The 18,259-nt window shown below is 36.9% G+C and overlaps 3 protein-coding genes and 1 non-coding gene across 4 annotated transcripts in view; 2 read left to right on the top strand and 2 right to left on the bottom strand.

Annotated features, from left to right (window-relative positions):
- Positions 1–128: 128 nt before the first annotated feature.
- Positions 129–2,670, top strand: LOC104826785 (amino acid transporter ANT1). Its single transcript, XM_010559662.2, has 3 exons — positions 129–418; positions 761–1,408; positions 1,902–2,670. Exons 1-3 carry the CDS (start codon positions 197–199, stop codon positions 2,307–2,309), a joined length of 1,278 nt encoding a protein of 425 aa, XP_010557964.1. The 5' UTR covers positions 129–196; the 3' UTR covers positions 2,310–2,670.
- Positions 2,671–2,765: 95 nt separating this feature from the next.
- Positions 2,766–2,838, bottom strand: TRNAR-CCU. Its single transcript has one exon. It is a non-coding gene; the product is annotated as a tRNA-Arg (tRNA).
- Positions 2,839–4,477: 1,639 nt separating this feature from the next.
- LOC104826783 (ubiquitin carboxyl-terminal hydrolase 12-like) lies at positions 4,478–14,789 on the top strand. Its single transcript, XM_010559661.2, has 32 exons — positions 4,478–4,654; positions 4,974–5,037; positions 5,238–5,388; positions 5,484–5,641; positions 5,989–6,254; positions 6,353–6,571; positions 6,654–6,762; positions 6,845–6,960; positions 7,257–7,355; positions 7,543–7,652; positions 8,036–8,110; positions 8,608–8,686; positions 8,778–8,924; positions 9,014–9,094; positions 9,214–9,333; positions 9,671–9,793; positions 10,186–10,263; positions 10,379–10,467; positions 10,693–10,801; positions 10,892–10,960; positions 11,207–11,317; positions 11,576–11,631; positions 11,715–11,892; positions 11,985–12,086; positions 12,169–12,240; positions 12,560–12,625; positions 13,118–13,183; positions 13,590–13,676; positions 13,772–13,888; positions 13,973–14,047; positions 14,142–14,228; positions 14,332–14,789. The coding sequence occupies exons 1-32, from the start codon at positions 4,625–4,627 to the stop codon at positions 14,371–14,373; spliced, it is 3,351 nt and encodes a 1,116-aa protein (XP_010557963.1). The 5' UTR covers positions 4,478–4,624; the 3' UTR covers positions 14,374–14,789.
- A 1,142-nt stretch (positions 14,790–15,931) lies between these two features.
- The window catches only part of LOC104827442 (ubiquitin carboxyl-terminal hydrolase 12-like), a 10,873-nt gene continuing 8,545 nt past the window's right edge, over positions 15,932–18,259 (bottom strand). Inside the window, exons 24-33 of the mRNA XM_010560614.2 lie at positions 18,175–18,256; positions 17,985–18,086; positions 17,829–17,900; positions 17,484–17,549; positions 17,280–17,345; positions 17,063–17,149; positions 16,832–16,951; positions 16,623–16,697; positions 16,416–16,502; positions 15,932–16,318 (exon numbers count right to left, since the gene is read on the bottom strand). Coding sequence (XP_010558916.1) covers positions 16,277–16,318; positions 16,416–16,502; positions 16,623–16,697; positions 16,832–16,951; positions 17,063–17,149; positions 17,280–17,345; positions 17,484–17,549; positions 17,829–17,900; positions 17,985–18,086; positions 18,175–18,256 — 799 coding nt within the window. The 3' untranslated portion in view covers positions 15,932–16,276. The remainder of the gene's footprint in view (positions 16,319–16,415; positions 16,503–16,622; positions 16,698–16,831; positions 16,952–17,062; positions 17,150–17,279; positions 17,346–17,483; positions 17,550–17,828; positions 17,901–17,984; positions 18,087–18,174; positions 18,257–18,259) is intronic.

Below are 18,259 nucleotides of genomic sequence, written 5' to 3'. Positions count from 1 at the left end.
ATTGAAAATGGTAAGAAAGAATGGATTTGGACGCGTGTATGCACGCGAGGGAGGTGGATAGGAACGGTGGTGCGCTGGCACGTCATGGGTTCATGCTAAAAAGGATGGAAAGCGTTGTACTTTCCCACGTCTCTATTTCAATCGTCGAAAGAGAGAACGACAAAAAGGAAAAGTCAAGAGGGAAAGCTCGGTGGTCATGGAGATTCCAGACGCCGGCGCATCTCTTCCTCTGCTAAAATCTTCTGCCGGCGGCGGCGGAAGAGCATCGGCTCTACAGACGTTGGGGAACATCATCGTTTCCATCGTCGGTACCGGTATCCTCGGTCTCCCCTATGCATTCCGAGTCGCCGGTTGGTTCGCCGGATCTCTCGGCGTCGTCATCGTCGGAATCGCCACCTACTACTGCATGCTCCTCCTTGTTAGCTCTCTCTCCCTCTCCCTCTATGTTTGGATGAAATTTGTATTCGGTGTGTTTGTATACCCGGCGATGGAATTTTCTCGGATTTGTATCGGAACTAGTTCGTAATTTCCTGGAATTTTGGCGTATGTTTGTTTCTGAAATCGAATACGAATCTAATTTACTTGATGTTTATGAACATGTTCCATATAATATCTGAATCCGTGATTTTCTTGAATTGCGTTGCATATTTGGTTTCTGAATTCAAATCCGAATCAAATTCACTCGATGTTTCTGAATTTTCTGCTCCCGTTTAAAGATATTTCCAAAATTTTAAATCCTTCCTGTTTGTTCCACGTGCAGATTCAATGTAGGGACAAGCTAGAATCCGATGAAGGACCGGAAGAAACAAAGACGTATGGTGATTTGGGTTTCAAGTGTATGGGGAAAACGGGACGGTACCTAACCGAGACCCTCATCTTCGCTGCTCAGTGCGGCGGATCGATAGCATATTTAGTTTTCATAGGCCGAAACATGTCTTCCATTTTCAAATCATATGGGATAAGTATGGTTTCTTTCATATTCATGCTTGTCCCGATTGAGATCGCGCTGTCGTGGGTGGGTTCTTTGTCAGCTCTTTCGCCCTTTAGCATCTTCGCAGACATATGCAACATTATAGCAATGTGTTTCGTAGTGAAAGAAAATGTAGAGCAGGTGTTTGGGGGAGACTTCTCATTTAGTGATAGGAAAGCCATCGCGTCTAACGTAGGAGGTATACCGTTTGCTGGAGGGATGGCGGTTTTTTGCTTCGAGGGGTTTGCAATGACATTGGCACTGGAAAGTTCTATGAGGGATAAACAGGAGTTTCCAAAGTTGCTTGCTAAGGTACTTACGGGGATAACGTTTGTGTATGTGCTGTTTGGGTTCTGCGGGTATATGGCATATGGTGATCAGACAATGGATATCATTACACTCAACCTCCCCAAGAATTGGTCTGCCATCGCCGTGCAGGTAATAACCATTACTAATTCATGCCTTCTTATTATATTTCTCATTCTTTGCTTATCGTCCTGTTCGTTATTAAACAAGGATGCAACTGCTGTTGCAGCAAACATACTCCCAACTTGTTGTATGCTATTCTTATAGCATTATGATGTATTTCCAAACCATCACCTTCTACTCTTAAAATAAAAATTCGATCGAGGAAGCCCGTAAAATGTTTCTAGCTAGTGTTCTGTTTCTGTCTATGGTTAATCTCTTTGATGTTTCCACCTTCTCGGTTTACTAATCCGCAATCTGCGTTCATATATTTTTTCTAGGAAGTATTATAGCTTCTTTGCTTGCCTGTGAACAAACTACTAGTTAGAGCATCTTATGCTTTTACACCTTCTTCCTTTGCTTGGAGGTTCATTTGTTTTTGGATCGAAAATAACATTTGGAATCTTATCGTCTTTCATGATGTAAATGAAATTAATTCATCCTTCCTTCCTTTTTTTATAAGCAGATTGGACTGTGTGTGGGATTGACATTTACATTCCCAATCATGGTACACCCGCTTAACGAGATCATAGAACAGAAGCTGAAAAGAACCGAGTGGTTTCAAAAGCACCAGTACACTGACGGGACACATTCAACGACAAAGCTATGTAGGTGTGTGGTATACCTCACAAGGACAATCTTGGTGGTCGGGTTAGCAACTGTGGCTTCATTCGTTCCGGGATTCGGTTCATTCGCATCCCTCGTCGGTAGTACTCTCTGTGCATTGATCTCGTTCGTGTTACCCGCCTCTTTTCACCTCACATTGCTCGGTCCATCGCTGAATCTGTGGAACAAAGGCTTAGATGTTTTCATCGTGCTATCCGGGTTGGTCTTCGCTGTCTACGGGACGTACAACACGATAGTCGGAGTTTGAATGAAACCGGAGATTACCAAACACCCGAAAAGGACGGCAGTAGGCACGGATCTCTCCTTAAATCCGGAATCTGAATTCGGGAAATCGGTGATGGGAAGGTTGTGAGAGATGAGGAGAGAAGCAATATGTGGTATGATGATTTACTGAGGGTTGGATGGAGACAAGAGAGGTTGAGTTTCGGCAACAACAGTGTTAATAAAAACAGTTACGGTTTCAACATACCAAGAGAATGTATCTTAGTATAAATATAGTATATGTATAAGAGGACAGAACTCGTCTCTTCTTGTTCTTCTTCAAATCTCTGTCTTTGTATTTTTTTTTTAAACGTTTTTTTTTTTGGTTACCTCTATGGCTTTGTGTCTCTGATTCTATGGTTTTATTGTTTATTATTTTTTAACTAAATATATTAAAAAAGGGGAAGACAAAAAGACAATTTTCGTTTTGCTAAAATAACATCGCGCCAGGTAGGGGTCGAACCTACGACCTTCTGCTTAGGAAACAGACGCTCTATCCACTGAGCTACAGGCGCTTCTTGTACATTGTCTTATTTGTCACAAATTATTAGTTCATGAGTTTTAAAAAATAATGATCTAATTCGCGAATCAAATGATAATCTCAACATGATATGATAAAATTTTAAAATATTTGAATCTCATTTTTATATAATCTTCGATATTTTAAAAAATTGAATAATCTAACCAATTAGATTTAACATATCTCCTATTAATGTATGTTTTTTTTGTTAAATCCTATTAATGTATGTTTATTGGAAGGAACTGCGCGAATAAAATGTATAACCCGAATCCAATATATCTTGGTGAAATTATGTCTTTATTCTCCGTTTGTCTTTTTTTCGGTAATCATGAATCCTATTAATAGAGATATAAAAAACACGATATCTCAATCCAAATTGTTTTTCGAAATCTAATAATCTTTTTTATTTTTCTTATAATTTTAATCTGTAGGTTTTTTAATTATAGAGACTATGAATGTTAAAAGAAAAGACACATATATACATCGTGTCTCCTCCCATAGATATATGTTCTTTTCGGGGAAAGTATTACACTTAAAAAATCACATACAACTACAAATATAAAAAAATAATAAAGATTTAGAGTTTGTGTCTAGAGATTGGATGGGCTGCGAACCCAAATTTTAAATGAGTTAAAAAGTTTGGACAGTTCGATTTTTTGGTTATTTTTATTTTTATTTAGTAGTATGTTAAATTAGATTAATTTAATTTAAAAAACATATTCCCTGATTTTATATGTATTTATGTTTTGATGTGGTCCAATTCGAAGTGTGAAAATAAAATATCAAGTTATAATGTTTATATATATTCGAAACGTTAAGAAATGATACATATTATGTTGATTACAAATGACTGAAAATTAATTTTGATAATCTATAGTTCACATGCAAATCCACGCTATTTATATATATATTTTCTATATTTATCTTATTTAATTAGATAAATATAAGAAATAAGAATTAAAAAAATGATACATGTTGTGTCTGTTAAAAAGATTCAACATTAATTTTGATAATCTATATTTTACATGCAAATTCATGCTATATATATTTATTTTCTATATTTATCTATTTTAATTAGATAAAGTAAAGTCCCCAATTGGTAACGAAAGTAAAGTCGCCAATTGGTTATGAAACAAATTAATTAGTTCCCTTAGATATAATTGCCATCTTTTGCTTTTTTACTATTTTTATTGGATACTATAATGTCTTTTGGATTATTTCTTCATTCAAATATTTTAAATTTCATAAAAAATAAATTTATTTAAATTTTACATCAAATTTCAATTTAGATTCAAATGTTATTTAAAAAATAAATTTTCTAAAATAGTTTTTATTTTAATTCAATTATTTTTTTACTCTCATCTAATTATTAATTATGTTTAAATAAATAATTTTGTATAAAATTATATAACATTACATTTATATGTGATTATATGTTATTCGTTTTATTTCTATTTCAATTTGTATAATTAATTTAAAGTGAACTGGTATTTTAGAAGCCAAGGTATGGGTTTTTTGTATTTTTTATTTTATAAAATAAAACACACACACACACACACACACATACATACATATATACATATATATATACTGGTGGGTTTGCAGACAAATTGCAATTTATCTGATAAATAAGAAGCCCCAGCTTTTGTCGTCGCAGCAAATTTCTTTATTTCCTCTGAAGTTGTTTTTCTCCCGTTGCCTTTCTTCTTCCACTTCTTCTCCTCTGATTTTCTCTGCTCCTCGGTCTCTCTCGATCTGTCCGTCAAATCTCTCTCTGACCAATGACTACCATGACTCCGCCGCCGCTCGATGTAAATTTCGATTCATTGTTGTTTTTGTCTTCGATGTTTCATTGGCGACATCTCTTTTTGTGTCCACATGAATCTGCTTCTGATTGTTCTGTCGCTTTCTTGTAGTTAATCCGCTAGGGTTCACTTTCTTGGATTCTTTTTTTTTTTTTGGTTGTGATTCCTTATTTGAATCGTCGGACACTACTGCGATTGTTTTTATGGGTGGGTGTTCGTGATTGTGAATCCTGTGCCGGGGTTTGATCCCGAGAGAGCGATATTAGGGTTTACTGTCCCTTGTTCAGAGGTCTGATTTCTGCGTGTTTCTGTTTGGATATCGCAGCAAGAGGACGAGGAGATGCTCGTGCCGCATTCGGATGTGGTCGAAGGTCCTCAGCCCATGGAAGGTAAACCCGTCGGTTTTATTGAATGTGCTCTGCTGCTTAAATTCTCCTCTTCTTTGCTTCCGATATGATGGATTTGATGGTATAGAGCTCGTGGGTATCGGATTGTAGTGCCCATAGCGTAGGATTGATGGTTCAGTGTGCTAGGGTTTTTTATTTTTTGGATTTTTGATCTTTCTTACCAAGTGTTGATGCATTTTTAGTTGCCCAACCTACCGAGTCCGTGAGTACTGTTGAGAACCAACCTGTTGAAGATCCTCCTTCTCTGAAATTCACCTGGACTTTCTCGAATTTTTCGAGGCTGAACACCAGGAAGCATTACTCTGACATATTTATCGTTGGAGGTTACAAATGGTAATTGAGTCTATTCAGTTGTGATGTACTTTCTCGGGGTGATTGTTTGCCCAATATGTGTTTTCATGGGATGTGGCAATGTGTTTTTCTTGCAGGCGAATACTAATTTTCCCCAAAGGAAACAATGTTGACCATTTGTCCATGTACTTGGATGTTGCCGATTCTGCGACGTTGCCATATGGGTGGAGTAGATATGCACAATTCAGTCTGACTGTAGTCAACCAAATCCACAACAAATATTCCATTAGAAAGGGTACTTATAATTGTTTGTTTCCATCTAGAATAGGCTCATATTTGAATGCATATTTTGAATTTTAAAAGTTTAAATGTTGGGCTTGAACTTGAAGAGAGGACACACCGGAAGATCTTTGGAGAGAATTGGGCATATTGCTTTTTGAGACATTGGCTGTTCTCTACCGTAACGGTCAAACTGAAAAAGCCTAATCAAGAATAATTGTTATACACTCTTTTTTTACTTCCTATGTTGTCAATAAATATTTACATGGTTTCTGGCCGCCTAGATATTCCGGTTCAAGTCACCTTCGATGCTATAAACGAATCTTATTTGTTACTGACATTCCACTTTTGTTGTTGCCATAGAGACTCAACATCAATTCAATGCAAGAGAAAGTGATTGGGGGTTTACGTCATTCATGCCTCTCAGCGAACTCTATGATCCTAGTAGAGGATATCTAGTGAATGATACTGTTGTGGTTGAAGCTGAAGTTGCTGTACGTAAGGTCCATGATTATTGGTCATATGACTCAAAAAAGGAGACTGGTTTTGTTGGGCTTAAGAATCAAGGTGCAACCTGTTACATGAATTCTCTCCTACAGACACTATTCCATATACCTTACTTCAGAAAGGTTGAAATGCATCTCCTGTCATCCAGATTGCTGAATAATTCTGCCGCTTCTCACTGATTTCTGAATAAAAACATCTGAATTCTGAGCTATGTTTGTAGGCCGTCTACCACATGCCGACGACTGAGAACGATGTCCCAACAGCAAGTATCCCATTGGCTCTCCAAAGTTTGTTTTACAAACTCCAATATAATGACACTAGTGTTGCCACAAAGGAGCTGACAAAGTCGTTTGGTTGGGATACATATGATTCTTTCATGCAACATGATGTCCAAGAACTCAACCGTGTTCTCTGTGAAAAGCTTGAGGACAAAATGAAGGTAATTTGTGTTTCGCTGCTTGGCCTTTGGTTGCTTCTCTGTTGGTGTTATTCTGTTCTGATCATTTTCCTTTTTATTCTAGGGAACAGTTGTAGAGGGAACAATACAGCAGTTATTTGAGGGCCATCATATGAATTACATCGAGTGCATTAATGTAGATTACAAATCCACACGAAAAGAATCGTTTTACGGTAACTTGTTATAAATAGTGCACCATCTCTGTTATTTTATTTCATGAAGTCAGCTCTAAACTATGCACTTCTCCAATGACAGATCTACAGCTTGATGTTAAAGGCTGCAAGGATGTTTATGCTTCTTTTGACAAGTATGTTGAAGTTGAACGCCTTGAAGGAGACAACAAATACCATGCAGAAGGACATGGTTTGCAGGTCGGCTGTTCTATGTTTTACTCATAACATTTTCTTTGGGGCATAAAGTAACTTACAATGTTTCTGTTTTGGTATCCGTTTCCTGCAATATCGTTCGGTCTTCTTTCCTCATATTATTATGGGTGGAAAGTTTTCATGATGTGTGGAACTGTTTCCTATTTTAAGTACATCTCCAATCATTATTTTCTTCAAAGCTAATCAGTTATAGCTGGTTGGCTTGGCTGTAAATATTACCATGAGAATGTAATTAACTTAACTAGTCTTATCATGGAGGATCTTTATGTTAATTGTTTCAGGATGCGAAGAAAGGTGTTCTATTCATAGACTTCCCTCCGGTTCTTCAACTTCAGCTGAAGAGATTTGAATACGATTTTATGCGGGACACAATGGTGAAGGTTAGTATTCAAATTACCAGGTTCCAAAAAAAAAGAGAGGGTGTCTTGTGGGGAGTGGGGACTATATGGTTATACTTTCAGTTTTTATGATGGTGATCTGATTCGAAGATTTTTCTTTTTCTTTTTCATATTTTGCTTTAATGATAAGCCCGTGAGTTCTGAATTCTGATGCAGCTTTTATTTATAGATAAATGATCGGTATGAATTTCCTCTTCAACTGGATCTTGATAGAGAAAATAGAAAGTATTTATCCCCTGAAGCAGACAGGAGCGTCCGCAATCTTTACACACTTCATAGGTATTATTTCCCTTGTACTTATTCTCTTCTAAATTTGCGGTTAGGTATAGTTGATAGCAATGTCCACTTTCCAGAGGAGTTTGCACCGAAGGTTTAGCTTCTCTATACGATGCTACTGTGGAATATATATAGGCTGTCTTTCATCATAATTTTGTTTTAGCTCCATTGATTGTTTACTAGGTTCCTTGTCTCACAGAAATTGGAATCTGCCTTCTGTTGTTTAGGTCTCCATTTCACATGAATACTAAGTAGCATATATGTGCCAGTATATCAATGCTGCTGTCTGTCTTCTAGCTGGTATACGAGTGAAAGACACAAAAAAAGTACATGGTTTCATTTAGTTGTTTCTCGTTTGCGCGGTTGACCTTCTCATTTTTCTGCAGTGTCTTAGTTCATAGTGGAGGAGTGCATGGTGGTCACTATTATGCCTTTATAAGGCCAACTCTCTCTGATCAGTGGTATGCATCTCTTTTGTCAATAACCTTTATTGTCTCTTTTATGCTTGTTATCATATTTGAATCTTGCTTATAGTTATTTACTTGTATCTGTATCTGCTTGACCTTCATGTTTTCGGAGGACCTTTCTGCTGTTGCCTAAAACAAAATTTACAAGCATGTTAAGAGTGTGAGGAGGCTTGAGAATGAAGATCCATGAACAGGATCTAGATTAACATTCTGCAAGAGTTTTTGCTTCTAGGTCTTTAGTCTTAAAAGTAAGAGTTTTAAGCAAATGTAACAGTTTAAAAGTCGAAGACACGTTTTTAATATACAAATATTAATTTTGGAGTTTCAAGCGGGTGTAATGGATTGAGATTCTAGCGCGCCAAGTCGTCAATATTGTGCAAGATTAGAATCATTCGCAGTGATCTTCAGTATTAGTTTCAGAGGGCTAGATGAATGTATAATGTATTCTATCTTTACTTTTTTTTGGACCACTTAACCTCTTAACTGTGCAGGTATAAATTTGACGATGAGCGTGTAACTAAGGAAGATATGAAAAGGGCATTGGAAGAGCAATACGGTGGGGAGGAAGAGGTAGGATTCTGTCGCTTGTTTTTCTTTGTTTTACCTGCTGTGCTCAATTCTTTGGTCGCCTCACATGCTTTCTTCTTTGGTGTCCCTTCAGTTGCCACAAACTAACCCTGGTTTCAATAACCCTCCTTTCAAATTCACCAAGTACTCGAATGCATACATGCTTGTATATATTCGTGAAAGCGATAAGGATAAAATAATTTGCAACGTCGACGAGAAGGACATTGCGGAACATCTAAGGGTAAAAGTGTTTATTCTGACATCTGTTTGCCTTAATTATGCATGCCAATGCCATTATTTGACCTGACTCCATTCAATATGTAATGACAGGTGAGGCTGAAGAAAGAACAACAAGAAAAGGAAGACAAGAGAAGATACAAGGCACAGGCACACCTTTTCACAATAATTAAGGTTTGCCTATATAATTAAATTGTTATATGATATTGAGAACTGATGTATCTTTGAGAAAGCCATTCCTCTTCTCTTTCTCTCTCAAGAACGTTATTTATGCATTTTATGAATGTATATAGGTTGCAAGAGTTGAAGACCTTGCTGAACAAATTGGGAAGGATATTTATTTTGATCTTGTTGATCATGACAAAGTTCGTAGTTTCCGAATTCAGAAACAGACACCCTTTCAACAATTTAAGGTACTCACCAGAATATGTTCGTTCTCTGAATTTTCTTCTTTTGTAGAAGATGTGTTTTGCAAAGAAGCTTCTTTTTGGTAGCGTAGATCTTTACTTTGACTGACAAAATGCAGAGATAATTATTTTCATTTTCTCCGAATTTCTGAAAGATGCTGCAATTGTGTTTCTTTCACTATACCTGTCTTTGCTTAAGGTCTATAGTGACTTATGCAGAGTATTCCTGTTTGTTTTTTCTTGTAATTATGTTGTTGCTAGTGTAATAGTCCCTTGTACTTCATCTGGTTTCATTGTGTAATGAGTATCAATTGTTGATCTCCAATATTCTGCTGGACTGCAGGAAGAAGTTGCCAAAGAATTCGGTATTCCGGTTCAATTTCAGCGCTTCTGGATCTGGGCAAAACGACAAAACCATACCTATCGTCCCAATCGACCCCTAACGCCTCAGGAGGAGTTACAGCCGGTAGTTTATTCCTGCTCTTTACTCATTTTAGAACCTATGGTTCACAGCTTTCAGCTGGAATTACTCTTTTTGCTCAAATTTGGATTTACAGTAAATACTATGCAACTATGTTTAAAACCTGCACATCTGTTATACTCTGTAGAAGTATAATCTCTAATATGCAGAATTAATTTTTGGGTCCTTTATTTCACCATTCTTTTTGGAGCTCTCATGCCCATGTTTTTCTGTTTGTTACCAAGAGGAGTTCATCACGCCCTGTGCAAAGGTTAACAGCATTAGTTGACTTTTTACTTAATATATGAGGAGTCTCCCTGCCGATTTCTTTATGCATAACCCAATTGTCTTTTTTATGATGTGTTTATTCGGTATACTTATTTAAGATACGTTTATAGGTTGGACAAATAAGAGAGGCATCAAACAAGGCAAACAATGCGGATTTAAAGCTGTTTTTGGAAGTAGAGCGTGGACCCGTAAGAATACTTTGTTGAAAAGTTTAATTTTTGAGACGTATAACTGAATGAGAATCTGATAGACTGATCAACAGGGAAGAAAAGCTAAAAGTTTTCTAACTCTTGAATAATTCAGGATTTGCGTCCTATTCCTCCTCCGGACAAATCGAAGGATGATATTCTTCTATTCTTTAAGCTTTATGATCCTGAAAAGGCAGAAATAAGGTAACATTATTTTCCAGCCTTTTCTTCAATTCCTCTTGGATTGCCCACTATGACTAATAAATTTATTATCTTCTAAAAGAAAGTTCCTTCTTTCCTTTTCTTTTCAAGTGAAAAAGTTTTCAATGCATTACCCTTTTCTATCCATTACTCCTCGATTTCAAGTTGATCAACTAGACCTCATTTCCTTTCTTGAATCTTTCATAACTCTCTTCTTTGTTCTGCCAGATATGTTGGTCGACTCATGGTGAAAAATTCCAGCAAGCCCATGGATATTATTGAAAAACTGAATGAAATGGCTGGCTTTGCCCCTGATCAAGAAATAGAACTTTTTGAGGTTTGCTGTTTCTGCCTCAACTCACAGCTTTGTTGCCATGCTCACTGTTGTCCAATAGTTAATTTTATGCTTTTCATTTTCTGATTTCAGGAAATAAAGTATGAACCTTGTGTTATGTGTGAACATCTGGACAAGAAGACTTCATTTAGATTGTGCCAAGTAATTGTTTAATTGTGTTATTTACTGAGCTTCATTTTACCGACTTGGCTCAGCGGTAAAACCATTTACCGTGGGGTCTGAGGTCGCGGGTTCGAATCCATCTCTCTACATTAAAATGTAGGGGTAAGGTGGCCTAGTATATTCCTTTCCCCAGCACTCCCACTAGATGGGGATACGAACTGGGTTGGTCCTTTACTGAGCTTCATTTTCCGGTGTCGGCCTCGTGACATGGTTTACTGCATGCAGATTGAAGATGGAGATATCATTTGCTATCAGAAAGTTCTGACTGACAAAGATAGTAGTGAATGCCAGTATCCCGACGTCCCTTCATTTTTGGAGTATGTCCAAAATAGACAGGTATGACCCTTAAGTTTAAAAATATGGCTTGGAATTGGATGTAGGCTTTGCAAAATCTCGCATTTCCCTTTTACAATAAAGGAACTAGTGCGGAAGAAGAACTGCATAAAAGTTCTGCACATTAGTTGTTAATGCTGCAAATGTGCTGAATATTTTTATAATTGTTGGAAATGTTGAACTATATTGACCGGATGATGGCTGACAAGTTAGTTCCCACAGTTTTGTTTGCTGCTATTGATTGCTATGTTTTTTTTGCAGCTGGTTCGATTTCGTTCTCTAGAAAAACCGAAAGAAGATGAGTTTGTTCTTGAGTTGTAAGCATCTCTGTTGACACTACACTGCCTGCATACAGAGCAGTTTTTCTTTCTTTTCTTAGTTTTAACTCTACTGTTTTTAGGTCTAAGCTGCATACCTACGATGATGTTGTGGAGAGAGTGGCTCATAAGCTTGGTTTGGACGATCCATCCAAAATTAGGCTGACGTCTCACAATTGTTATTCCCAGCAACCCAAGCCTCAGCCTATAAAGTACCGTGGGGTAGAACATTTATCCGATATGTTAGTTCACTACAATCAGGTATTTGGTGTGAATTTGAGTTAATTCAGTTCATTCTTTGGCACAATGTTTGATGAGGTTTCTTATTAAAGGGTGTTTCTTATCTTCTGCAGACATCTGACATTTTGTATTGTGAAGTTCTGGACATTCCTCTTCCAGAACTGCAAGGTCTTAAGACTCTAAAAGTTGCTTTCCATCATGCCACGAAAGATGAAGTATGTATCTATACTGCCACTGTGATATGTATCTTTTCTATGCGTTGATTTTAGAGTTGAGCTTTACTTGTCAAATTTTCAGGTGGTTATCCATAACATCAGACTACCTAAACAAAGCACTGTTGGAGATGTCATAAATGAACTTAAAACAAAGGTAACCTGCTTGCGGTTTTCTCTGTTATGTTGCTTCTTTAGTCTCTTAAATAAGTTTTTTCTGCCTTTCTAATCATTACGGAACCCTGATTTCTCTGGTCTTCTATCTGTTACTGGGAGGACTACCGAAGATTGATATTGTGCTGAAATTTAAAGTCATACAAGATGCATACAGATTACTGGATCGACTTTGTGATCTATGCATGTTTGTTTCCAAGAAAGCTTCCTTTTTAGTTCTTGGAAGAGTTGTGCAACAGTTGTATAAATTACATATTTGATAGTTTGCAAGTTTTTATACAAGGTTTATACTTGTGAAACAGGTGGAGCTTTCTCATCCAGATGCAGAACTCAGGTTGCTTGAGGTATTTTACCACAAGATCTATAAGGTAAGAAGCTAGCTTGATTTGCTTTCTAATAAATGTTACGGAGTTACATATTTGTGGTTAGTTTAGATTCGTTGAACTTAGACTATATTTAGTATGTGGTTGTTTTGCTGTTAGTGTTAGATAGTTAGTATCTAGTTTCAACAATCAATAGCTATAAATAGAGGTTAGATGGATTAGAAATGGTATGCAGAATTTTGGGAAAAAGTTAGGGTTTGGGTTGAGAGAGAAGACCTCTCATTAAACAAGTCTTCAGTTTTCAGGTTGTGTTTGTCTTTGTTGATCAGTAAAGAGTGGTGTTCATTGATTGGTTACAGTTCTACAGAATTGCTACTGAGATCCTATCACTTTCTTACATAAATTGTAGTTTCTGTTTCTTTCCATTATCTTAATATTATAGCTCTTAGGTGCTATGCTCTCTGTTTGGTGAAAATGTTGCAATCTTGTGGGAGCTTAGCGAATTTTGACTCAAATCTGGTGGATATGGCCTCACAGATATTTCCAACGGCTGAACGAATTGAGAATATCAATGACCAGTACTGGACTTTGCGAGCTGAGGAGGTACGTCACTAGGCTAGACACACACTCGCTTACTCGCATCATCGTCGTAGCCTTGTTCTGTATATTCTGCATCTTAATGGTCTCTGTTTTCTCTTCATTCATCTTTTCTGGTCTGTTACTGGATTTATTCCATCTCGTAGCGAGTCGTCTAGGGTTGGCTTATCTTGCTTTGCAGTTTCTGTATGTCAGATGTTTAGAGATCAAGGAAATGTGATCGTTATCCCACTGCGTTGCATCTACTAATTTGCTTAGACAGTTCCACAAGCTAAACAATACTCTATATGCATTTTGTAGCATTAAGAACGGAATATGGCTAATTATTTGATTATGAATGCTCCATGTGGCTGGTTATGACTGACTGATTATTCAGAGATACTGAACATCTTATGTGTCACAAAAATATCAGATTCCTGAGGAAGAGAAGAATATCGGTCCCAACGATCGTTTAATCCACGTGTACCACTTTACTAAAGAGTCTGGACAAAATCAGATGGTATATTATCAACCTTAAAAAGCTACTGTTCTGGAGTTGCTCATTACGATTCTCAAATTGGAGTTTTCTAATTGATGATCATGTTTGTTTGGCAGCAAGTACAAAACTTTGGTGAACCCTTCTTCTTGGTAATCCACGAAGGTGAAACTTTAGAAGAAATCAAGAACCGCATCCAAAAGAAACTGCATGTTCCTGATGAGGATTTTGCCAAGGTATGCAGTAAAGGATCCAAGGTTAATCTGATAAAGCTTTCAATGGAATCGGTTTCATCGAAACACATCTTCCTTTTTTTCCAGTGGAAATTTGCATTTATGTCAATGGGACGACCGGAGTACATGCAGGATACAGATATCGTTTATAACCGCTTTCAGGTGATTTGCTTATTATCCTCGCAAGAGAAGCTTTGTGCTATTATGTATGTGTTAGAGATTTATTGAACTGTTTTGGTTAAAATGACGTCGACAGAGAAGAGAAGTATATGGTGCATGGGAGCAGTATCTCGGGTTGGAGCATTCAGACAATGCTCCTAAGAGGGCATATGCCGTAAACCAGGTTAGAACAGAAATTGAACCTGTCTTCTTCCACTGAGTTCAAGTTGCTTACAAATTCATTACCGCTTTTTGTTTTAACAGTTCCATTTGCCCGTTTTTTGTAGAACCGGCACACGTACGAGAAGCCTGTGAAAATATACAATTAGCAAAGGGTGAAAAGTAGAATTTGAAAGCCATCTGAAGAAGCAAGGTGTTGTTTTGCTGTTTGAGTTTCCTTTTTTTTTTTGGTGATGGCTATAGGGTTTTTAGAGAATTGGTCCGATAGGGTTTTTTTTGCTCATTGAATACGAAAAATCTTATCCGGGAAGGTTTTCTCTTCTTTTCTTTTTTGGTTTTTCTCTTGACTTATTTGTGTGATTGGTTCACTTTTTTGGTGGCTGTTAATATGAATGTGTGAATTCTGGACACTGCAAGCTTTGTTTTGGGGGTCCGATTGGGTTACAGGACAGGGCGGTTTAGCCTTTCTGATTTGTAGATACCGACATTGTAATCTGGCGGTTGGAGTAGGAGGATAGGTTGAGATTTTTTTTTATATATATATATAAAGTGGGGGATCTCTGTATTTCCTTCCTGGTACAGTTGGCATTCTTTGCAAGTTTCAATATTTTTTTTCTTTTGAAACCCAAAGATCTTGCATTTGTCTCTCCCTTGAACGTTAGGGTTTTTCCATCGCAGCAAATTAGGGTTTAGTATGTCTACCCGATTCTCGGATAATGGGAGGAGGTGAGTATGGTTTTGCCTCTCGATGTGTCCATATTTATGGAATATGGAATTATTTCTGCTCATAAACATATTTTAGAGTTAAGTCATTTTCATTAGGGATGGAATATTTCCGATTTCCGTTTAGATTTGGCTTTTTGTTTTTTGGTTTAGAAAATCTATATCCATGTGTAAATTAATGAAGAGTAAATATTTTTATATAGGAGGGGGCAAAATTTTTCATTAAATTTTTTAAAAAATAAATAAAACCCAAAATTTCTAACTATTAAAAGAGAAACAAGGGCCTTGGGCTTTTAGCTGCGTGACGCTTAAATGACTAATTAGGCTAACTATTCGAAAATCATACGCGCACATTAGGCGCGTGAACATCACCGCCCCAAAACGCCTGGGTTATTTGTCCACAGGTTTTTGGCATTTTCGGGCAAACCAGAAAAACAGGCGCGTGAAGAGTTCCGTGGGATACTTTCTTCGGGGGACAAAAATGACACGTACGGCTTTTTTTTATAGGGACAATTACACATGTATATATTTGTTTTTTCGTTATGTTATAAAAAATTATAGAATAGTTGCTCGGTTATTCTTAACTGTAATATAAAGTTTCGCGATACATAATATTTTAATATAAACAATACTAACAGCAAACATATTAATATACATTTGTAATATTTTAACTATACAAACTGAGAATATTATACTAATATTACATGAATTCGTAAACGTATTTGGGATACAATTTCGAACATCCATAATTTCAATTTAATTTAATATTTTTAGTACTCAGTTAACTGTTTAATATTTTTATATTCAGTTGAAATTATCGTTATTTCGGTTTTTTATGTTTTTGAAAAATCATATCCTTTCACTTTTTCGTATTAAATGGACCCACAAAATCGCATACTCATGTGAACCAACCAGATAATTAAATGGACCCATCCTAATTTGCTGCTACTGCAAAACCCTAATTTTCAAGTAGAGACCAAAGCATGACCCAAGAGCTTCAAAGAACAAATATTGAAACTCTTTTTTTTTTAAAACTCTACCAAGAAGGAAAATACAGAGATCCCCACAAGTCAAAATCTTCTTAACTTCTCATCCTATAAATTATACAGTGTCTGTCTGTGCCTACAAACCCCGAAAAGCCAACAGCCCTCCTTGTAACTGAATGAGGACATGCTTGATGCTTTCCAAACTCAACACACACACATCATATTAACACCATCAAAGTGAAACCAATGAGCTAATACAGCCTTCTACTGCCATCATAATTCCGCAGCAAATGCCTTCCGCCTACCCACGTCTCAAGATTTCTCGGGGGGTTCAAACTCTTTTCTAGTTATATATTTTCACTGGCTTCTCATACGTGTGTCGGATCTACAAATGACATAGCAAATCATTAACAATCTGGCTGCGGATAAGAACAGTCTTTCACCATTCCATGGCGATAGAATTCAAAGAACGGAGTTCGTACCTGGTTTACGGCATAAGCCCTCTTTGGAGCATTATCAGAGTGTTCCAACCCGAGGTATTGTTCCCAAGCGCCATATACATCTCTTCTCTGATATTATACCATTTTATTAACCAAAAACAGCCGAAATATCATCTGACATATCAACACAAGCATTCTCTAGAAAGTAGAATCACAGAGTATTAAGGGATACAACAAAGCAATCATCACCTGAAATCGATTGTAAACAACATCTGTATCCTCCAAGTACTCCGGCCGTCCCATTGACATAAATGCAAATTTCCACTACACAAATAAGAAATGAATCAATCATAAACCAACCTCCGCACCAGAAAGCATCTTTCTGTCAGACAATTATCAACTTTTTGGATTCTTTATAGCCAACAGATCAAACCGGATAAACTAGAAGACATACATACCTTAGCAAAGTCCTCGTCAGGAACAAGCAGCTTCTTTTGGATCCGCTCTTTGATTTCTCCCAACGTTTCGCCTCCGTGGATTACCAAAAAGAAGGGTTCACCAAAGTTTTGTACTTGTTGCTGAGCAAATCAGATTGTACTTATTAGGATACCCTAATTAGAATGTTATTAACATAACCAACTTCAAAACCCTGGAATTCAAACAAATTTTTAAGCTTTACAATTGATTACCATCTGATTTTGCCCCGACTCTTTATTAAAGTGGTACACATGAATTAAGCGGTCATTGGGACCGATATCCTTCTCTTCCTCAGGAATCTGGGATTTGGCAAAACACAAGATGTTCACATCCGAGTCAAAACCAGCCACAACGTGCAATCAAATTCAAACACACAAATCACTGACAGAGAATGAATTAAAAATTAGAGTTATTAGCTCAGTGACTTGCCTCCTCAGCTCGTAAAGTCCAGTATTGGTCATTGATATTCTCAATTCTTTCAGTAGGTGGAAAGATCTGCAAGATGTACCCAACAAATTCAAATTATGAATATAGCTAAACTCCAGAAGGTTGCACACATTTTTCCACACAAGAAACATTGTACTACTAGCTAGCAGGCACAATGTAAGAAACAAAACCGAATTAGCTTGTTACCTTATAGATTTTGTGGTAAAACACCTCAAGCAACCTGAGTTCTGCATCTGGATGTGAAAGCTCAACCTATTTCGCGTATAAATCTCGTATAAGCACACAAACCACAAAAGAAATTTCTACTCTTTCAAGCCCTACATATACCACTAAGAGAGTGCATCCAGTAATCTGATTGCACCCAGGACAACTTCAAATTTCAGCACAATATCAATATGACATAGCCCCAGTGGCAACAGATAGACAAGCTAGAGAGAGAAAAAAACTCCATTATCAATTGAAAGGGATAAACCCATTTTAGAGACTAATGTAGCAAAGCAACGGAAAAAACTGCAAGTACATTACACTCGCCTTTGTTTTAAGTTCATTAACAACATCCCCCACAGTGCTTTGTTTAGGTAATCTGATATTGTGTATAACCACCTGCAAAATTGGCAGGTATAAGCTTAAACATAAAATCAACAAACAAAGAGGAATACAAGTCACAGCTGTATAATTTATACATACTTCATCCTTCATCACATGATGGAAAGCGACTTTTAGAGTCTTAAGACCTTGCAATTCTGGAAGAGGAATATCCAGAACTTCATAATACAAAATGTCAGACGTCTGTAGAAAATTAGAAACACTATCAATGAGGGAGAATGCATGAAATATAACATAAATAATAGAGTTCACTCAAAGTCACACCACTTACCTGATTGTAGTGTACTAACATGTCAGATAAATGTTCTACTCCACGGTATTTAATGGGCTGAGGCTTGGGTTGCTGGGAGTAACAA

This window comes from Tarenaya hassleriana, unplaced genomic scaffold (genome assembly GCF_000463585.1).
Source record: "Tarenaya hassleriana unplaced genomic scaffold, ASM46358v1 Cleome5, whole genome shotgun sequence".
In the NCBI taxonomy this organism is placed as follows: domain Eukaryota; kingdom Viridiplantae; phylum Streptophyta; class Magnoliopsida; order Brassicales; family Cleomaceae; genus Tarenaya; species Tarenaya hassleriana.
The sequence above is the reverse complement of the archived record's forward strand: the minus strand, read 5'-3'. Positions and strand labels throughout refer to the sequence as shown.

Excerpts from the sequence above, each read along its gene's own strand:
- LOC104826785 (XM_010559662.2), top strand. The coding sequence starts at position 197 with ATGGAGATTCCAGACGCCGGCGCATCTCTTCCTCTGCTAAAATCTTCT. Across the intron at positions 419-760 it reads ACTACTGCATGCTCCTCCTT|ATTCAATGTAGGGACAAGCT; the intron begins GTTAGCTCTCTC and ends TTCCACGTGCAG. Across the intron at positions 1,409-1,901 it reads GGTCTGCCATCGCCGTGCAG|ATTGGACTGTGTGTGGGATT; the intron begins GTAATAACCATT and ends TTTTATAAGCAG.
- LOC104826783 (XM_010559661.2), top strand. The coding sequence starts at position 4,625 with ATGACTACCATGACTCCGCCGCCGCTCGAT. Across the intron at positions 6,763-6,844 it reads ACGAAAAGAATCGTTTTACG|ATCTACAGCTTGATGTTAAA; the intron begins GTAACTTGTTAT and ends CTCCAATGACAG. Across the intron at positions 8,111-8,607 it reads CCAACTCTCTCTGATCAGTG|GTATAAATTTGACGATGAGC; the intron begins GTATGCATCTCT and ends TTAACTGTGCAG.